The sequence below is a fragment of the Pongo abelii genome, chromosome 6 (assembly GCF_028885655.2).
Source record: "Pongo abelii isolate AG06213 chromosome 6, NHGRI_mPonAbe1-v2.0_pri, whole genome shotgun sequence".
NCBI classification, from domain to species: Eukaryota; Metazoa; Chordata; class Mammalia; order Primates; family Hominidae; genus Pongo; species Pongo abelii.
In genome coordinates, this window is record NC_071991.2 from 85252205 (window position 1) to 85272387 (window position 20183).

The 20183-nt window shown below is 37.9% G+C and overlaps 1 protein-coding gene across 11 annotated transcripts in view; it reads right to left on the reverse strand.

Annotated features, from left to right (window-relative positions):
- The window catches only part of CDK14 (cyclin dependent kinase 14), a 592876-nt gene that overhangs the window by 117832 nt on the left and 454861 nt on the right, over nucleotides 1–20183 (reverse strand). For all 11 annotated transcript variants that reach the window (XR_010140627.1, NM_001133044.1, XM_009243031.4 and 8 more), the window contains 1 exon segment: nucleotides 10148–10196. Coding sequence is in view for 10 of the 11 variants with exons in the window: in NM_001133044.1 (NP_001126516.1) it covers nucleotides 10148–10196 (49 nt within the window). In the remaining variant the exon portion in view is untranslated.

The following is a 20183-nucleotide window of genomic DNA, read 5'->3' on the forward strand; positions in this document are numbered from 1 at the left end:
GGAAAATATATATATAGCTGCTTATCTCATATTTTACGGAGATAAACAGTTGCCTGTTTTTTGTTTTTTTTTCCCTCAGAGCATGCTGCCCTCTACAGGCTACATGGATATACACATATGTGAAGATGCATAAATAAGGTTCAGTTATATCCAAATAGGATCATTAGTAAAGGTAAGACGAAAAAGAGGGGAGGAGGTTGGGTATATCTGTGTGTCTAAAAGGCTTTAGAATCAAGATGAGAAGCAATCAACATTTATAAACCTCTAATAAACTTTACCTCTTCAGCCGACAGACATATAAGAAATTATAAATAGTAATATAGTCCTCCTATCATGCCGTTTTCCCTGAGAAACTTAAAAGTATGTCAACAGTCATTTTTCCTTTGTTTTAACTAGGGAGGAGAGGCTGGGGAAGAAAGACAAGGAAGAATGGTTGACGTGGTTTGATGCCTTTTCCTAACATCTCCAAAATACATCAGTTTTGATCTAAAACTTAATATATTAAAACTCAGCTCTAAATTAGCAAATAAAAGCCAAAGCATTGAAAGAAGTACACGATTTTATCCCTAAGAGTTTAATCTCTTAAGCCCTGGCTTCAGTGAAATAGTTAAAATTTGGCCTAAGAAGTGAGAACTACCCTTCATCTTTACTTCAAATCGATTCTTTTGCAATAGTTGTGCCATAAACACACACTCACACACACACACACGCACACTCACAGCTGGTATGTTTATTGGTTTAGTCACTAAAGGATTTAGCTGGACAAACATCACAAAGATGATGGCTGATTTAATTGAATTTATGATCAAATGTTTTCTATTGCAGGATGAGTGGGAAATCACTTATGGGGAGATTTGAATAATTTAAGGGAAGTTCTCTGTTTGGCATTATGTTTGTATATCAAGTCTTGAGGGATTAAATACAGCTGAGGACTAGCAGAGAATTCACATAGAGATACACAAAGATATGCTGTATAACAATGTAATGAGAGCCAGAATATTGATCCCTTTAATATTTCTATTCATTTGTCTCATTTATAGTCTGAGTAATAATAACCACACACACACACATATAAAAACTCTATGAGACTTCCATTGTAAACCAATACTAGATTTTTCTGAAGTCCCAAAGATGTTGAAATGATTTTAAAATATTCTTTCAGAGAAGACAGAAAAATAATTGTGTTGGGAGTTGTGTATGTGTGTGTTTAAAGCTTTTCAGTGCATTTTTGTCATTGTTAAAGACATAATGAAATCTATTGTTAAAGTCAATGTCACTGCCATGATGGAAATAACTGTTTAACATGGGATCTGTGCCTTAGGGTACAGACGTAGCTCAGTGTCTAAAAGAAAAAGGCCAGTTACCTTCAGAATCCCCTTCCCATTTTCCTCACCACAACAGATATGGCATGGCCATACTCCCAGCCTTTATTCATTGTGTTTTGAGAGATAATTCATCTACCTTCCCCCTTTAAATGCTGTAAACAGCAAGGATAATTACTTTTAGTCTCACCTGTGAAATGACTGGGCCAAATGGATGCCCAGATCCCACACATCTGGCTTAGGGTTATCCATCAGTTTGTGTACACGTTATATTACAAGAAAAGGTCTAACAGACATTTGAACTTGGTAACAGTGATCTGTCTATGGGTTTCTTTCAATCTAATTTGGAAAACTGTCTAATAAAATGTGTTTCAAGACTAAGAATAAATCACAGTATTGCATTAATTATGTACAATGCTATTTGTTAACATACCACTCTTAGGAAGAAACTGTTGAGGAAGGGGAAATCTTGTTTTTACACAGCAAGCATTAAAAAAAAAAAAAGTTTTGGTGACCAAGCAGTTCAGCATGTGCCCCTAAGAAGGTAGAAAGAATATTCCAGAAGATGTCTGGGGACTCTATGTAGGAGTGGTATCCATGTTCAAGAGTAGTTGCTTATTTGGAGCTGAATGAAATGCTCTCACTGGGAGGTAGGACAGGGAGCACTGAAAAAGAGAAGGGAGGTAAACTAATATTTGCTAAAGGACTGTGTTTAGTAAGGTACCCAGTAATTTACACCCTTACCTTCCTTAAAGATTAAACAATAATCCCGCCAAGAGGTTATACAAATTGAAAAGCTGAGGCTCAGAGAGGTTAGTGAGCTTCCTGAATATTACACAGTTCAGTAGTGGAACTAGGGATGAACCTGGTTCCTATGCTACCAAAGATGATGCTGGCTCCAAGCCATTTAATTGCTATTTGTGTCAATAATTAGCTTGTGCAACCTTCCTTCCTCTCTTCTGTTTTTTCTTTGCTCATGTCAATACTATTTATTGATGGTATATTCTTAGGTCAGTAAGACCACTATGAACACAACATGTTAGATGCAGGTGCTAATAAGAATACTCTAGGAGCTCTATCCTCACAATCAACAGAAATTGAGCCCCAGTTTTATAAAGTCTCCCCAAATGATGAGAGGGATATATTGTTTCATGAAAATCAAACAAGTAGAGGGTGGAATGGGTAACAGTGGATACTAGGGATGACATTGTTGTTAAAATCATCTCTTTCTTAGCTAGGGATGGTGGTAGGTACTTATAGTCTCAGCTACTTGGGAGGCTGAGGTGGGAGGATTGCTTGAGCCCTGGAGGTCAAGGCTGTAGTGAGCCATGATCATGCCACTGCAGCCTGGGCAATAAAGCTGCAAAAAAACAAAAACAAAAACTCTAAAAACAAATAGCGTCTTTCTCCAGTGACTTTTTATATTCATCTTTACTTTGAGGCTGAACATTCACTAAATTTGTAAATATTTTCTTAATCAAATGAAAATGATATCAGTAAGTTTGAGGAAAGGTATCATATATCATGTGTTTCTTTTACATAAGGAGAGGTAGAAATGATTGCATTTCTGTTCATGCTTCACTTTGTAAAATGTGGCAGTTTTCAATGTCCTAAAACTTAAGAATTAAGATATATATATACATACACCCACAGGGGCCCAGTGAGGAAGACCTGGCTCAGCTCTTGATTTGGAAGGCTTATTTAGAAAATGGAGCCCCTCTCAATAGCATCTCATATGTGATGAACAGGAAGCTGAGCCTTTACGGTGTTTTCTGAGTAGAGTTAGGGGAGATCAAGGAGATCGGGAACAACAGCAGAGAGGTGAATTCTTAAGGGAGTTCAAAAAGGGTAGAGAGCTGTGTGTCTAACCCCTAACAGTTCCCAACAGAAAAGAGAGAGAGAGAACACAAGAAGGAGAAAGGAATAGAGACACTTGCAACAGGCTGCGCCCCTCAGGAGGGAACAGCGTGGCTTCTGGAGGGGAGGAGGCGGGGAAAGGAATGTCTGCTTGATGTTCTTTGATATTTCCACTATTCCCCATGCAGATGTATTATGCTTATTAGGTACTCCAGAGCTATTATTCTCAGGGTGTTTACAAATAAAAGATAGGGGTGAGAAGCAAAAATAAAAAGCAAGATCTCTGGACACTTGAGTGCAAAATGCAATGACTCTTTAGTGTAGTGTTTCCAAAGCAGCAGACATCCACATTTGTATTACACTGACAAGCATTTAAAATAAATGAATATTGCACATATTGATCTAGAATTGTATTACCCAATATGGCAGCCACCAACCACATGTGGCCCTTAACTCTTATTAATTACATTTAAATATAATAAAAAATTCAGTTCCTAAATCACAGTAGTCACATTTTAAGTGTACTGGAATCACAGAGGCCTAATGGCTACTGCATTTGTCAGCACAGACAGAAATGTCGGGCCAAACTTTCAGTTACCTCAGAGGCCAGCAGCCTTCTTGAGCACAATCTCTTTTTTCTCTGTGCTAGAGATAAAAGCTGATTTCTTCCTTATATATAATTTTGAAGATACCGGTTGTGAACCAGGCAACTTGAAGTCAGAAGCCTATGCCTGTTACCTGATGGGTCAGAGACCAGGCAAAATAGACGGTGTCTGACCTGGCTAGGACTGGATTTGCTCCCCTGTGCTCTGCTTCATTCCATGACTCGGCATTGAACGGGAAACTCTAGTACCCACTTGTGATAAGCAAAATGGCCCCCAAAGATGTCCACCTGTTAACCCCTGAAGCTGGTGAACAGGTAACTTTTCATAGCAAAAGGGACTGTGCAGAGAGAGTAACCTGGATTAACCAGGTGGGCCCAATCTAATTACATGAACCTACAGAAGCAGAGAACTTTCTCCTGCTGGAGGCAGAGGAGATGGAGCAGACAGGAAGTCAGAGAGATCAGAAGCTTGTTTGATGGAGAAGGTGGCTTTGTGATGAGACATGCAGGAGGCATTGAGCGGGTGGAGACAGCGAGCAAGGAAGTGAGACCTCAGCCGTACCCCACAAGGAACTGAATTCTGCCAACAACCTGCGTGAGCATGGGAGTAAATTCTCCCCGAAAGCCTCTAGATAAAAGCCCAAGTTGGTCAACATCTTGATTTTGGCCTTGTGAGACCCAGGGAAAAGAAATCAGCTCAGCTCATCCAGACTTCTGCTTGACAGAACTGTAAGGTAACATGTTTGTACTATTCTACACCAATAAATGTGTGGTAATTTGTTACGGCAGTCACAGAATACAAACACCCATGGTATATCTGGGAGAACAGAGGAACTCCTACAGTTTATGCTTCTAGAATCTGTTTGGAGAAGAGTTCAAGAAAGCCTAATTCCATCTCCTGCTTTCAGGGAAATGAGCTGCCCAGCTGCCTCTAGAAGCTCTGTGCCACTTCAGAAGTAGGGTTGGGTTTTATTCCTTAATGAGCTGGATGGCGGGAGGAAGGTATTAGCCGCACTGTAAGCATATACTTTTGGATGAGGAGTCCAACACATAATCTGAAAGGATGAAAAGCAATGGCTGTTGCCAACTTCCAAGCCTGGCACATACTGCCAATTAGTAAGAGAGAAGATGGGTATTTTCTGTCTATCAGAAGGGGATCAAAAAACGTGTGTCCAACAGATAACAAACAGCATGGGGCCTGCCCTTGGCCATCACCAGGGGTTATTAATGACACTAAATTCTTTGCTACAAAAAAAGAGACATGGATAAGAAATCTGGCAATGACACAAAATGGCAGGGGTTAACCTCCTGGGGGCAGTGGGAGCTGTGTGGAAGAGGTGACAAACCTCACTGGTAGGGTGTGAGCGGGTAGCAGGCAGGCCTGTCATCTCTGGCACTTAGATTGTCACAAAGCCAGCCTTTTTCCCATGGTGCATTACCCAGCAGTGGGCAGGAGAGGCCCAAGTTGGTGGTGCGGGCAGTCAGCCAGCTGCAAACACTGTTTTCCCCAGGACAGAGGAAGTCAGGCTTCTGTTCTGTCCCAGCTCTCCTGGCTGCATGAAATCTAGATTGGGAATGACATCAGGTCCCAGAAGAGATATCCCCACCCATGGCTGCAGTGAGAACAAAGTAAAATTAGATATTGATAAGCTCCCATGAATATGGGGTTTTAAAATGGATAATATTCCCTTCATAAGATTCACTGGAGTACATACATTCCTAGTTGTTATTTCAACTGTGCTGATCATTTGATCTCATAAGCCTGTTTTTAGTTTTAGGCTATAAAATCAAGATGATAATATCTGCCCTACCTCAAAAGACTGCCATAAGCATATGTGGGGATATGACAATATACATTGCAAAAGGCTGTTAGTTCCATCACAACTATATCTGCGGAGATGAGTTGCATGTCAGGCCTTTGACTATGTCCGTTTCATATGCTTTCACATTTATGCTGTTGCCACCGCTAGTGATCAGGGCTAGGCCTTTGGCAAATTTACCATCTTCCACTCAGATAGTTTTCTCTTTGTCCTCCTGGCACCTGCTTGCAACCTGAATCTTTGAACAGGTCTTTATTGTCTTTTCCAAGGCTCTCTAGGACTCCCACCAGGGCCTGGGAAGCATCTCCTATTTTAGGTCCTCCTCTTTTTCCTTTCAAGAATCCTATCTGCAATTTTCTAGAAGAGCTGCTTTCTGTTAGATGGCAAGGGGTTTAGGGGGTTTTGATAAACATCATATCCACATAATGCTTTTAGTAACTGAACTAATGATTCATTCTTATGAAAACAAATGTCTCCAGAAATTGCTATGAACTACAACTTCCAAGCAAGCAGGTGAGCCTTTGGGGCCTGCAAACAATACTACGTATGGCAGCGCAGGATCAGGACAAGAGACCTGCTTGGATTGGACTGTCCGCATATTGAAAACAGTACGTTTTCAAGGGTATGGCATGTGGTGAAGAACTACATCTCATGCAGTGTTCTAATGCTGAACTCAAATCCATAGAGCTGGGCAGTGGACAGCTGCAGCTCACCCTTTGAGTTAAAAGACTGGAATTCCAAAAGGTCTGCTTTAGTGTCTGCTTTAGAGTTTATCCATCCAATAAACCCATCCCCCAAACATTGAATTGGTGATGTATAGAATAATTTCTTTGAAAATATTACAAGAAGAAGTCTCCAGGCACTAAATAAATTAAAATTGTTACTTTGAAGTAAATAGAATTATAACAAAAATGATCAACAATGAAAAAAATGTGAAAGAGGAGAAAGATGATTTAAGATCTCACTCAACTCAACTGCTCCTCCTAGTGCAATAACAGTGTTCTTACCTTCCTCTCACATTTCTAAACAGGGAAAGACATTTACAACTCTAGCTTACTTTGCAATATATTATTATGTTAGAAAATTTTAGATCAACTTAAAACATTAGGGAGAATGGAAAACAGGGTCTTTCAGTTTCTTGTGAATTCTCTGACTTAAATCTTAATGGGACACATCAGCTATAATGACAAGAAAAATACAATAGAGCACCACCAACATAAATACAGAGTGAAAGTTATGTTATTCCTCTGAATATTATTTTAAATACATTATGTTTTATGCATATGTAACTCAACTATCTAGCAAGTTACCTTTAAAATATGTCTTGGAAGTTAAACATCAATTCAGATAAAATACTCAAGGAAAGTTCAAGAACACAAAGTTAGGAAACATTTCTAAATCTTTTAAATTCAGGTCGGAGACTCTGCTGGTACATTCAACTGTAGCAGGTAAGATTTTTCTTCTCTATTTTTGTGTTTCCAGAAAGGTACCTTTGTTTAAATGTCTCTGTATTTACTACACAATTTAAATTGCCAATTTTTACAAGTTCTTAGGAGAAATCCAGTTTTACTTAACTAAGAGAGGATAAGCAGAACCATAACATGTGTGGGAACAAGCAGGAAAAGGTTAACCTGTGCCTATTCAAGTCTGTGCTTCTTGTTACCAGCCACAAGTGGTCTTTTCCAGATCTGTCTTCTGTGACTTAGCGGTTTATCCTTAGTTCTCTTTTTGATACTTTCAAACCTCCGAAATCGTTCAGCTGTTTAAAAGTTCCAAAACAAGCAAATGTGTTCCTGGAATCTTCCCCTTAACTTTGCTGGAGAGCATACACTACAGCTTCTTCTCCAGCCAAAATAATAAAAGATCTTTTAAGTGGCTAAAATTCTTGGTTGATTGCACATACATGCCGATGTCAGACAACTATAAATAGAGAGATTTGGAAGAGAAATAGGGAGAGTATAGCTGCAACGAAATAAAATAGAATGTTTTGAAGGCAGTCAGAAAACAGTACATGTTTTTATAAAATTAAGATTTGTCTCCCTTTAATCCACAATCCCCTTTATGGAGGAAGAGCCCACATGGATTATGCACTTCCAGCATGAGGGAATAAAAGGACTGTCTTTTCTTTTTAATATATATTTATCATTCTCAATTTCATAATTAAGATTTCTTCTTTCTATTATTCTTTTGAATTTGGATATCTGTTGGATCTTATGATATTTTCCCCCATCACTGCTTTGTTTTCCCAGAACAATAAAAATATCTTTCAAAGGATGAAATTATGCCCATGGTTGCTGACATAAATGAAGTCAGCAGGGAATTGCCTAGGTGTTACTTAGGGCAGAGTTGGCCCCAAAATAAACTGGGTCTTTTGTTATAGCTATTCAAATAAACTTAAGGATTCATTTCTCAAGAAATTCCTACTCTCTTAGGCAGGTTAACATGTCCACTAGCTTCAATACCTAGGTTAATACATATTTTTAAAAGCATTGTTACTTAATTTTGAACAGTGACCTACTTTTTTATATTAACCCACCTATCTTATATTAACCCATCTAAACTGAATTCAAATTAGTTCTTGCAAATTAGTTCAATTTATTTTAAACCTATTACCACTGTACAAGAGAATTTAATAGTTGCTTCAGTTTAGTAATTGTGCTATAGACAAGCAAATTAGTTGGAAATGGAGAAAACCGTCACTGTCACTCGTTTAATAGTCTTTTAATGTAGTTCTTTCGAATTCTGATCTCACTCCTTAAGTGAAAGATGCTGAAATGCTGATGATGGTTGCAAGGACCATTTGGAGGAAGAATCAATAATATAATTAACATCTCTGCATCTTAGTTCTCTTTAAATTGCCTTGGTTTGAATTGGCTAGAGGCTACAGCTTAGCTCTAAAGATTCAGCACTTAATACTGGAATACCAGAAAGTAGCATTTTAATATTTTTAGTAATGATTTTATTACTTAGTGTTTCTGAAATAAACCCTTAAGGCAAGACTTACAAGGACTTAAAAATAGCATCGTTCTAAACAAGCCATGTTCATAATTTTAAAATCTTACCTCAAGCTCAGCTTTTATCATTTTCCTTAAAATATTTAAAAAGTGGGACTAATGGTGGGACTCAGTTTATTAAATGCCTTTGAATTAATTCTAAATTCTGTAATTCTGTAATTCTAATTACCTATTCTTCAGAAATGCTGCTATGCTACGGTATGATAGTTTCAGATTTTCCTGTTACTTTAAATATAGATTTAGAGATTCAATGGCTTTATCAAGAATTGTTTCATAAAGTGGTTAGCTGGTTGGAAGGAATGATGTCTTATTCCTATGAGAGGAATGTGTTTGATCATTTAATTAAGGTAGGAACTGTATGCTGTATATATTATCTGGTGTATAAAAGCACTTAATTAAAATATGTTAGACCAGTTATCAGGAAATGGGGAGGTAGAGAAGAGAAGCATGCACAGGAAGCTCCCAGGAGAGGGAATGCTTCCCAGGGGAGCCTTGAGGGTAAGAACTGGCTCTTCAAATGGCACATGCAAAGCCCCAGGTTAGACAAAAATGATTATACCTATGTGTTCTTCGAGGTACAAATTTAATAAAAATAAATGGCCAAATCCCGAAACTACCGCAGAATTTAATGTATTCATTTCATGAGTTCCTTGCCATTAGCTGTCCACTGTATCCACTGAGAGCACGGATTAGCAGCATTTTAATATGAAAATGTTTTTTCTTGTTTTTTTTTCATAACTGGGAGTATCCAAAATTAAACATGTGATAACAGTGAAAATGTGAGTAGAACACTAAATTCCAAGTAGACAAAATTATATGACAAATTACAATTTATTTAATCAAACCAGTTCCAGTTATCTTTTCTCCAGCATAAACCTTGAAATGTGACACTCACAAGTAAACGGGAATGACTAAATTACTGTTTCCAACTTCCAATGATTTTCTAACACATTGGCTTGCAATAAAAGTCTCCTAACTACAAAATCCAGATCTTCAGATTTTATGAAATTTCAAAAATAACAAATAAAACGAAGTAAGGTCAGATGAGAGAACAGACATGAAATAAATGGAGAACACACACTTCAAGTCATAAATGCATTTAGCTTCCCAATAAGGCGTAAGGGAAAAATATGCAAAGTGAAAAAATCTGAAAGATCAACTTTAGCTCAAAAGTTGTCACCAACATCATTTATATTAGAAAGTCAGTCATTATATTATATTTTCTAAATGCTATTTTGCTGATACAAAAATATTTCTTGGAATTTAGCTGCAAGAAGGCTGACCACAAGGAATTTTAGGATTTACAGTTCTGAAGCAATGCCACATCGCTCTAGGAACTCAAATTCATACAGTGTTGGCTCAGGCTGAACATGGTAGCTAGCACACAGTTAAGGTTTAACAGCAGTTTAATGGTTAAATGAATGAATAAGTACACAGCAGGATGAATCAACAATGCCATGAAAAATGTATAAGAAGAGTTGTAAATATTAAAAGAGAAAGAAAATGAGCACAATCTGTATAAAGACTTACTTATTCCACGCTTGTCTAAGGTTTTTAGAGCTGTACAGGGTAAAGCGTTCTGAAATAAAAAAGAAAAATGATAAACAATCTTTGTATCAAATGTATACATTACAAGTATGTTGAAAAAACTTCAACTTTAAAAAAAGACAGTGGGCTATTCAGTCAGTTAGGCCAGGATAGTAAGGTCTTCACTTTTATACTGGGCAGTTATAAAGAGTAAAACAGGAAGATAACAACACATTAAACAATGAAGCATTGTTTTCTTTTGTCTAAGATGGTTTATTTCATAATTTAGCTTCCTAATAACTATTTCTTAGAATAACTAAGTTTTAATTGAGTTGAAAAAAGAAATGCAAATTCCAAACCTCCAACCTGTAAGTAGATTTACAGAAGCATATAAACACATTTCATCAAGTGAGACTTGCTGTTTTTTTCCTATGATGATTTCTCTGACCAAATACAATAATGTTGGATCTCCTTTCCTATATTGTATGGTATTTATACATGCTCAAAGCCAAACTACAAGGGTCCTATACCATATATTTACATTTATCAGTGAACAATCTTTAGATTTGTTTTAGTTTAAAAAGGAACATGTTTGTTTTACCAAATTAAACAATAAAGTGATACAGAATAGACATTATATCTCTTCAGCTGCAAATTCTTTCACTTCTGATGATATAGCAATTGTTAATGATTTGATATGTCCCTTTTCACATATTTTTTGTTTCTGAAATACACCCATCCTTATGTACGAACATATATACCATTGATTTTTTGAATGGATTTTACAATAAAGATTACCCTTGAAACTCTTTTGGCACTTAACAATATATACTAGATAGTCCTTCAAATCAAGAAATACATGTAACAATTTTTTTTCTGAGACAGAGCCTTGCTCTGTTGCCCACGCTGTAGTGCAATGGCCCAATCTCAGCTCACTACAACCTCCACCTCCCGGATTCAAGAGATTCTCCTGCCTCAGCCTCCAGAGTAACTGGAATTACAGGCATGTGCCGCCACACCCAGCTAATTTTTGTATTTTTAGTAGAGACAGGGTGTCATCATGTTGGCCAGGCTGGTCTCGAATTCCTGACCTCAGGTGATCCACCTGCCTTGGCCTCCCAAAGTGCTGGGATTACACTAGTGAGCCACTGCGCCTGGCCTGTAACAATTGTTTTAAAATCGTATAACATTCCATAAAATAGAAGTACCATAATTTATCTAACTGTTCTCCCATTGATGAACCTTTAAGTAGTTTCCAATTTCTTTTCCCTTACAAACAATACTTCAGCAAATATCCTTGTACATGTCTCTCTACCTACAGATGCTTTCATTTCTGTTGGATAGATTCCCCAATATAGAATCGCTTGGCAAACGGTATGCATATTTTACATTTTAATAAATGCCGACAGAGTACTTTTCATTTTCCCACCAGTGATGAAAAAGAATGTCACTTTCTCCATATGTCTTCTGGCATTGGTTATCAGTTTTTTACATGTTGCCAAAGCTACACTTGATAAAACATTCTTGGGCTTCTTTTCATACGCTTTCTGGCAATTTACATTTCTTCTACTGTTTCAAATTTCACTTTTCATAGCTGGTACCAATTTTAATATTGGATTCTTGGTTTTTTATCAAGGTACCAATTTTAATATTGGATTCTTGGTTTTTTATCAATCAGTTTATAGAAGTTTTTTTGTATATGATCAAGTTTACCCGTGTGTGTGTGTGTGTGTGTGTATAAAAGTAAAATATGTATACACATTTTTCCACATAAAAATTTAAATTTTTATTTAGTAAAATAAATTATTCTTTTTCTTTTTTATTTTACTTTACGTTCCAGGATACATGTGCAAGACATGCAGGTTTGTTATGTAGGTATACTTGTGCCACGGTGGTTTGCTGCACCTATCTACCCGTCATCTAGGTTTTAAGCCCTGCATGCATTAGCTATTTGTCCTGATGCTCTCTCTCCCTCCCCTCGCCCCTGACTCCCCAACAGGCTCCTGTGTGTGATATTTCCCTCGCTGTGTCCATATGTTCACATTGTTAAATTCCCACTTACGAGTCAGAACATGCTTGGTTTTCTGTTTATGTGTTAGTTTGATGAGGATGATGGGTTCCAGCTTCATCAATGTCCCTGCAAAGGACATGATCTCATTCCTTTTTACGGCTACATAGTATTCCATGGTTAATATGTACCACATTTTCTTTATCCAGTCTGTCATTGATGGGCTTTTGGGTTGGTTCCATGTCTTTGCTATTGTAAATAGTACTGCAACAAACATACATGTGCATGTGTCTTTATAGCAGAAAGATTTATATTCCTTTGGGTATATACCCAGTAATGGGATTGCTGGGTCAAATGGTATTTCTGGTTCTAGATCCTTGAGGAATCACCACACTGTCTTCCACAATGATTGAACTAATTCACATTCCCACTAACAGTGTAAAAGTGTTCCTATTTCTCCTCAGCCTCACCAGTATCTATTGTTTCTTGACTTTTTAATAATCGCCATTCTGACTGGCATGAGATGGTCTCATTATAGTTTTGATTTGCAATTCTCTAATGATCAGTGATGTTGAACTTTTTTTCATATGTTTGTTGGCTGTACAAATGTCTTCTTTTGAGAAATTTCTGTTCATATCCTTTGCCCACTTTTTGATGGGGTTGTTTTTTCCTTGTAAATCTGTTTAAGTTCCTTGTAGATTCCACATATTAGACCTTTGTCAGATGGGTAGATTGCAAAAATGTTCTCCCATTCTGTTGCCTGTTCATTCTGTTCACTCTATTCATTCTTTTGCTGTGCAAAAGCTCTTCAGTTTAATTAGATCCCATTTGTCAATTTTAGCTTTTGTTGCAATTGCTTTTGGCATTTCTGTCATGAAATCTTTGCCCATGCCTAAGTCCTGAATGGTATTACCTGGGATTTTTTCTAGGGTTTTTATGATTTGGGGCTTTATATTTAGGTCTTTAATTCATTTTGAGTTAACTTTTATATAAGGTGTAAGGAAGGGGTCCAGTTTCAGTTTTCTGCATATGGCTAGCCAGTTTTCCCAGCATCATTTATTAAACAGGGAATCCTTTTCCCATAGCTTGTTTTTGTCAGGTTTGTCAAAGATCAGATGGTTATAGATGTGTGGCATTGTTTCTGAGGTCTCTGTTCCATTCCATTGGTCTGTATGTCTGTTTTGGTACCAGTACCATGCTTTTTTTTTTTTTTTTTTTTTTTTTTTTTGATTACTGTAGCACTGTAGTATAGTTTGAAGTCAGGTAGCATGATGCCTCCAGCTTTGTTCTTTTTGCTCAGGATTGTCTTGGCTATACGGGCTCTTTTTTGGTTTTATATAAAATTTAAAGTAGTTTTTTTTTCTAATTCTGTGAGGAATGTCAATGATAGCTTGATGGGGATAGCTTTGAATCTATAAATTACTTTGGGGAGTATGGCCATTTTCATGATATTGATTCTTCCTATCCATGAGCATGGAATGTTTTTCCATTTGTTTGTGTCCTCTCTTATTTTCTTGAGCAGTGGTTTGTAGTTCTCCTTGAAGAGGCCCTTCACATCCCTTGTTAGCTGTATTCCTAGGTATTTTATCCTCTTTATGGCAACTGTGAATAAGAGTTCATTCATCATTTCTCTGTTTGTCTACTGTTGGTACGTAGGAATGCTTGTAATTTCTGTACATTGATTTTGTATGCTGAGACTTTGCTGAAGTTCCTTGTCAGCTTAAGAAGTTTTTGGGCTGATACAATAGGGTTTTCTAAATACAGAATCATGACATCTGCAAACAGAGGCAATTTGACTTCCTCTCTTCCTATTTGAATACCCTTTATTTCTTTCTCTTGCCTGATTGCCCTGGCCAGGACTTCCAATACTATGTTGAATAGGAGTGTTGAGAGAGGGCATCCTTGTCTTGTGACGGTTTTCAGAGGGAATGCTTCCAGCTTTTGCCCATTCAGTATGATATTGGCTATGCGTTTGTCATAAATAGCTCTTATTATTTGGAGATAGTTCCATCAATACCTAGTTTATTGAGAGTTTTTAACACAAAGCGATGTTGAATTTTATCGAAGGCCTTTTCTGTATCTATTGAGTTAATCGTGGTTTTTTTCATTGGTTCTGCTTATATGATGGATTACACTTATTGATTTGCGTATGTTGAAGCAGCCTTTCATCCTGGGGATGAAGCTTTTTGATGTGCTGCTGGATTTGGTTTGTCAGTATTTTATTGAGGATTTTTGTTTCAATGTTCATCAAGGATATTGGCCTGAAGTTTTCTTTTTTGTGTGTGTTTCCACCTGGTTTTGGTATCAGGATGATGCTGGCCTCATAAAATGTGTTAGGAAGGAGTCCCTCCTTTTCAATTGTTTGGAATAGTTTCAAAAGGAATAGTACCAGCTCCTCTTTGTATCTCTGGTAGAATTCAGCTGTGAATCCATCTGGTCCTGGGCTTTTTTTGGTTTGTAGGCTACTAATTACTGCCCCAATTTCAGAACTTATTATTGGTCTATTCAGAGATTCGACTTCTTCCTGGTTTAATCTTGAGAGGGTGTATGTGTTATGAGTTTATCCATTTCTTCTAGATTTTCTAGTTTATTTGTGTAGAGGCGTTTACAGTATTCTCTGAAGGTAGTTTGTACTTCTCTGGGGTCAGTGGTGATATCCCATTTATCATTTGTTATTGTGTCTATTTGATTCTTCTCTCTTTTCATTAGTCTATCTAGTGCTCTATTTTGTTAATTTTTTCAAAAAAAAAAAACCAGCTCCTGGATACATTCATATTTTGAAGGGTTTTTTTGTGTCTCCATATCCTTCGGTTCTCCTCTGATCTTAGTTATTTCTTGTCTTCTGCTAGCTTTAGGATTTGTTTGTTCTTGCTTCTCTAGTTCCTTTAATTGTGATACTTGGGTGTCAATTTGAGCTCTTTCTAACTTTCTGATGTGAGCATTTAGGTGCGATGTTTCCCTCTTAACACTTCTTTAGCTGCATCGCAGAGATTCTGATACATTGTCTCTTTGTTTTCATTGGTTTCAAAGAACTTCTTGATTTCTGCCTTAATTTCATTATTTACCCAGGAGTCATTCAGGGGCAGGCTATTCAATTTCCATGTAATCGTGTGGTTTTGAGTGAGTTTCTTAATCCTGAGATCTAATTTGATTGTACTGTGGTCTGAGAGAATGTTTTGTTATGATTTCAGTTCTTTTGCATTTGCTGAGGAGTGATTTTACTTCTAATCATTTAGTTGTCTTCTGAAAAAGTGCCAAGTGGGACTGAGAAGAATGTATATTCTGTGGATTTGGGGTGGAGAGTTCAGTAGCTGTCAGGGTCAGGTCTGAAGATGAGTCAGGGTCAGGTCTGAAGAGGTACTCTGGCCACAATCTGCCACAGCCAGTGTGTTGGGTTGTGGGGAATCCCTCTTGGGACCAAGCCATCCAGCCTCCCTGGCTTCAACAGGGGAAGAGCATGGCCTAGAGCTATACAGATGGCTGCTGCCCTTACCCCGCCCTGGGAGCTTAGTGTGTTAGGCAGCTAGCTGTCCCGGTGTTGGCTGCTGCCTCTCCCTGAAGGAGCTCAGAGGGCTTAGACAGCAGGCAGCCGCAGCTGTGGTGATGCCCAGCCCTCCCACCAGGAGCTTGGCAGGCTTAAGCAGATTCTAGCTTAGTGGCTGTTGAGAATCTGAGCAGCTCCATGGTTGGGACCCTAGGCCCCGGTGGCGTGGGCTCATGAGTGGCATCTTCCGATCCGTGGGTTGCACAGTTCCGTGGAAAAAGCAGTTTCCCAGGCTGGGTAGCACGCTCACTCACTGCCTCCCTTGGCTGGGGGAGTGAGGGGTCCCCTGCCCCATGTGGCTCTCAGGTGGGCCGCCGCACTACACTGCTCTTCCTTCCTCTCCGTGGATCATGCCAGCTGCCTAGTCTGTCCCCATAACAGAACCTGGATACCTTGGTTGCCAGTGCAGGATTCGCAAGCTGTTTTAGTTCTTTTTGATGGGAGCCTCAGATCACCACTGCTTCTAGTCGGCCATCTTGGCCCCGCCCCAAATTATTCTTTTTCTTTTGGCTTTCTTGTCTTGCTTAAAGAAAAAGACCCTGATCTTGATTTTATACAAACAATAACTTCATTTTTCTCCTACTTATTATTATTTTTTTTAACATATTGTTACTTCTTGGCTTTACTATCTGGAATTTATTTTGTAAATATGATATGACATTTTCTTTGTTCAAGGAGGACAGACAATTATGCCAGGATTCGGTAAAAATCAATCATTATGGATCACTCTTTCTCTGATAATTTGAAGTGACACCTTTATCCTATATTACTTTCCAAAATATATAAGAGCCTGGACTCTTTAATACTTATCTATTTATGTCAGTATCATAGTGTTTTAATTAGAGTGTCTCTTCTTATCTAGGAAATGTCTTTTCTTACTACTATTCTTTTTTTTTGGTAAAAATTATTGGGGCAAGTTTTGAACATTTCTTTCTCTTTTTTTTTTTAACATTTCCTTTTTTATTTTTAAAGACAAGGTCTTGCTCTGTCACCCAGGCTGGAGTGCAATGGCATAATCATGCTCACTGCAGCCTTGACCTCCCAAGCTCAATTGATCCTCTTACCTCAGCCTCCCAAGTAGCTGGGACTACAGGAGCATGCCGCCATGCCTGGCTAACTTAAAATTTTTTTGTAGAGGTGAAGTTTCACTATGTTGCCCATGCTGGTCTCAAATTCCTGGGCTCAAGCAATCCTCCTGCCTTGGACTCCCAAAGGGCTGGAATTATAGGCATGAGCCACCAAGCCCAGCCTGAACATTTCCTTTTTCATTAATTCCACACATAGTTAATGGTTCCTAATATGTGCTAAGGATTCTTCTCATGCTGAGAATATAGGCATGAACAAAACAGAACAAGTCTCTTTCTTCATGGAGCTCTTATTCTAGAAACATGAGACAGACAATAAAAACATAAACATCACCATCACCATCACTACCACCACCACCACCACCACCACCAGCAACAACAACAAAATGAATGAGTTAATTTTAGAAAGTGGTAAGTGTTCTAGCAAAGCAAACGAAGAGATCTGATGTAGACCAGTGTGAGAACACTTTAGGTTCTTCTGATGAGGGCAGACCAGTTTAAAATAAAACACTCAGTCAACACAATACACAGGCTGGGTGTGGTGGCTCATGGCTATAATCCCAGCATTTTGGGAGGCCGAGGCGGGAGGATTGCTTGGGCCTTGGAGTTTGCAACCAGCTTGGCCAACACAGGGAGACCCATCTCTACAAAAAAATTGAAAAATCAGCTAGGCGTGGTGGTGTGTACCTGTAGTTCTAGCTACTCAGGAGGCTAATGGGGAGGATCCCTTGTGTTTGGAAGGTAGAGGCTGCACTAAGCCATGATCGTGCCACTGTACTCCAGCCTGAGTGACAGAGAAAGACCCTGTGTTAACAAACAACAAACAAAAAATTACAAAAAATGTTTCCATTGGAAATCTGATTGCATTCTATTAAAATATATATTAACCTGAAAAGGATGATGTAAAAGGTTTGTGTCTTTCTATTTAGACAGCATTCACATATACATCCTTCAGTAACATTAGTTTTTTAAAGTATTGATCGTATTTCTTTTTAATGATTTAATACTTATTAGGCTTAATTCTGCTTAATAATGGTTGGTGTCCTTTTTCAGTGTTGTCTGCTTTTTTAAAATTTAAATTTAAATTTTTTTAGAGATGGTGTCTCACTCTGGATGGAGTGCAGTGGCACAATCATAGCTCATTGTAGCCTTGAATTCTTGGGCTCAAGGGATCCTTCCACCTCAGCCTCCCAAGTACCTGAAACTACAGGCACTCACCACCATACCTGACTAATTATGTATTTATTTATTTTTAGAGATGGCATCTCACTGTGTTGCTCAGGCTGGTCACAAACTCCTGGCCTCAAGCGATCCTCCCGCCTCAGCCTCCTGAGTAGCTGAGATTACAAGCACGAGCCACTGTTCCTGACTTCTTGTCTGCTTTTAATTATAAGTTTCTAAAGGAGAAAATAAAAATGACTTATATTGCTTTTGTTATGGTATGTTTCATGTACAAGAATACCATTGGATAAGAAGAACAAAAAGAAAAACACACACTCAGTTTCCTATCCTTAAACACTATGCAATGATTTATTCATTCATTTCAACTACTATGTATTGAGCAACTACTGTGTGTCAGGTATATAATTCTTGGGGCTGAAGACACAGGAGAGAAACAAACCAAAAAACCTTTCTATTTGCAGGGGGCTTGCATTCCCATAATGAGTATGCTAGGCTGGAATGTGCTGGAGGCCAGGATAGCTGCAGCTGACATAGAACCCAGGAGAGAGAGGTGGAGGCTGAGACAGAGACAGGCAAAAGGGTTTGTGGCCTTTAAGATATGACCTGGTATGGGCTTTTTTTTTTTTTTTTTTTTTTTTTAATATAAAGGTATTACTCTGGCTTCTATTTGGAAAGTACACTACAGAAGGCAAGGTTGGAAGCAGGGGGCCCAACTAAAGGTTATTACTGTCCAGGAGAGAGACAATATGACTTGGGCTATGGGAACCCAGTGAATGCAGTGAGAAGGGGATCAGAGTCGGAAAATGCTTTGGAGGATGAACAAGTGAGATCTACTGGTGAGTTAGAAATGAAGTGCGACAGAAATGGAGGAGTCAAGGATGATTCACAGAGCACTGACTGATCTCCAATTTCCAGTTTACAAAGATGTGGAATTTCACACACAACTCAATTACTATTTGGAGAAGAAATTAATCTTTCTGTGGTAATTCAGAAGGTATATAAAGAGGAGTTCTCCTGGAGTTTTGGAGTTATCAATCAAACAGGGGTAATTGACAAAATATTTAATAACCTGTTAAGCACAGGCATTGACCAATCAGAACAGAAACTAGCCATTATGCAATAAAGGTGTGCACTAGCTGAAGATCAGCCCCGATTACAAACATCCATTGTTCTAAAGACACAGGCAAAAGGGCTTACCAACAAATGTGTATTTATTTGTTTCAAAGGAATGTCTAATTTCTGAGTTTATTCTCTACTAGGCTGCATTATACAAGATGCAACGTAATTCAGCCAGTTGGTGTAGAATAGGAATTTAAGGGCATAGTCTAGGTTTGAGGATTAACTGACAAAGAAGAAACAGGAAGAACAGTTCTTTGTATGAAGTTCTTTTTTTAAAAATTATCTAAAGTTTGGTATTAAGAAAGCAAGAGACATTTTAAAAATTAATTAAGTCAAATGCCCTCATAAAACAAATTTGATTTCCTTAACTTTGTACTATCCACAAAGCAAATTTAATAATTTGCTATGATTTCAGGATGAATAGGAATTCTATTACAGATAAAACTAATACAATCTTGCATTTATAAGTAAATTATTATTCTTAGCAATTACTTGCACATAAATATTAGTTCTAAGAATTACCTCTTTTAGAGCTTGACAGGATATGCTAATATAATTTTTTCCAGAAATACAATGTTAATTTTAGCTGTGTAAAAAAGAGACTAGATTGATAGTGAAACATGCCATATGAGAGTAAAAAAAAAAAAAAAAAAATGAAGCCTCATTCTCAGGTTTACCTTCCATCAATATTCACATAAAACCTTAATTATTTTAGCAAATATTGCCTGGGCACATGCCTGTGTGCCAGGTGCTACACTGGGCAATGGGCACACAAAAATAACTAAGTCCTGGTTACAGTTCAGTGGCATCGAAAACTAAATATAGAATTACAGATACAGAATGAAAAATGCTACAGTATGGATACAGACAGAGTCCCCACCAGAGACTACAGCTAGAGCCACTAACTGCGTCTGTTTCTTTTCCAAATGAAGACAGGACAAACTCAAACACTGGAAGCTAGCTCCAGGAACACACAGAGCCTCATCGTTTATATCCAACAGCTTTCAGATCATAACTGCCAAAGTACACGATTTCAAATGGAGCCATTTCTAATGTTTTCTGCCACGAACATGACATTTATAATTAGAATAAAATTTTTAT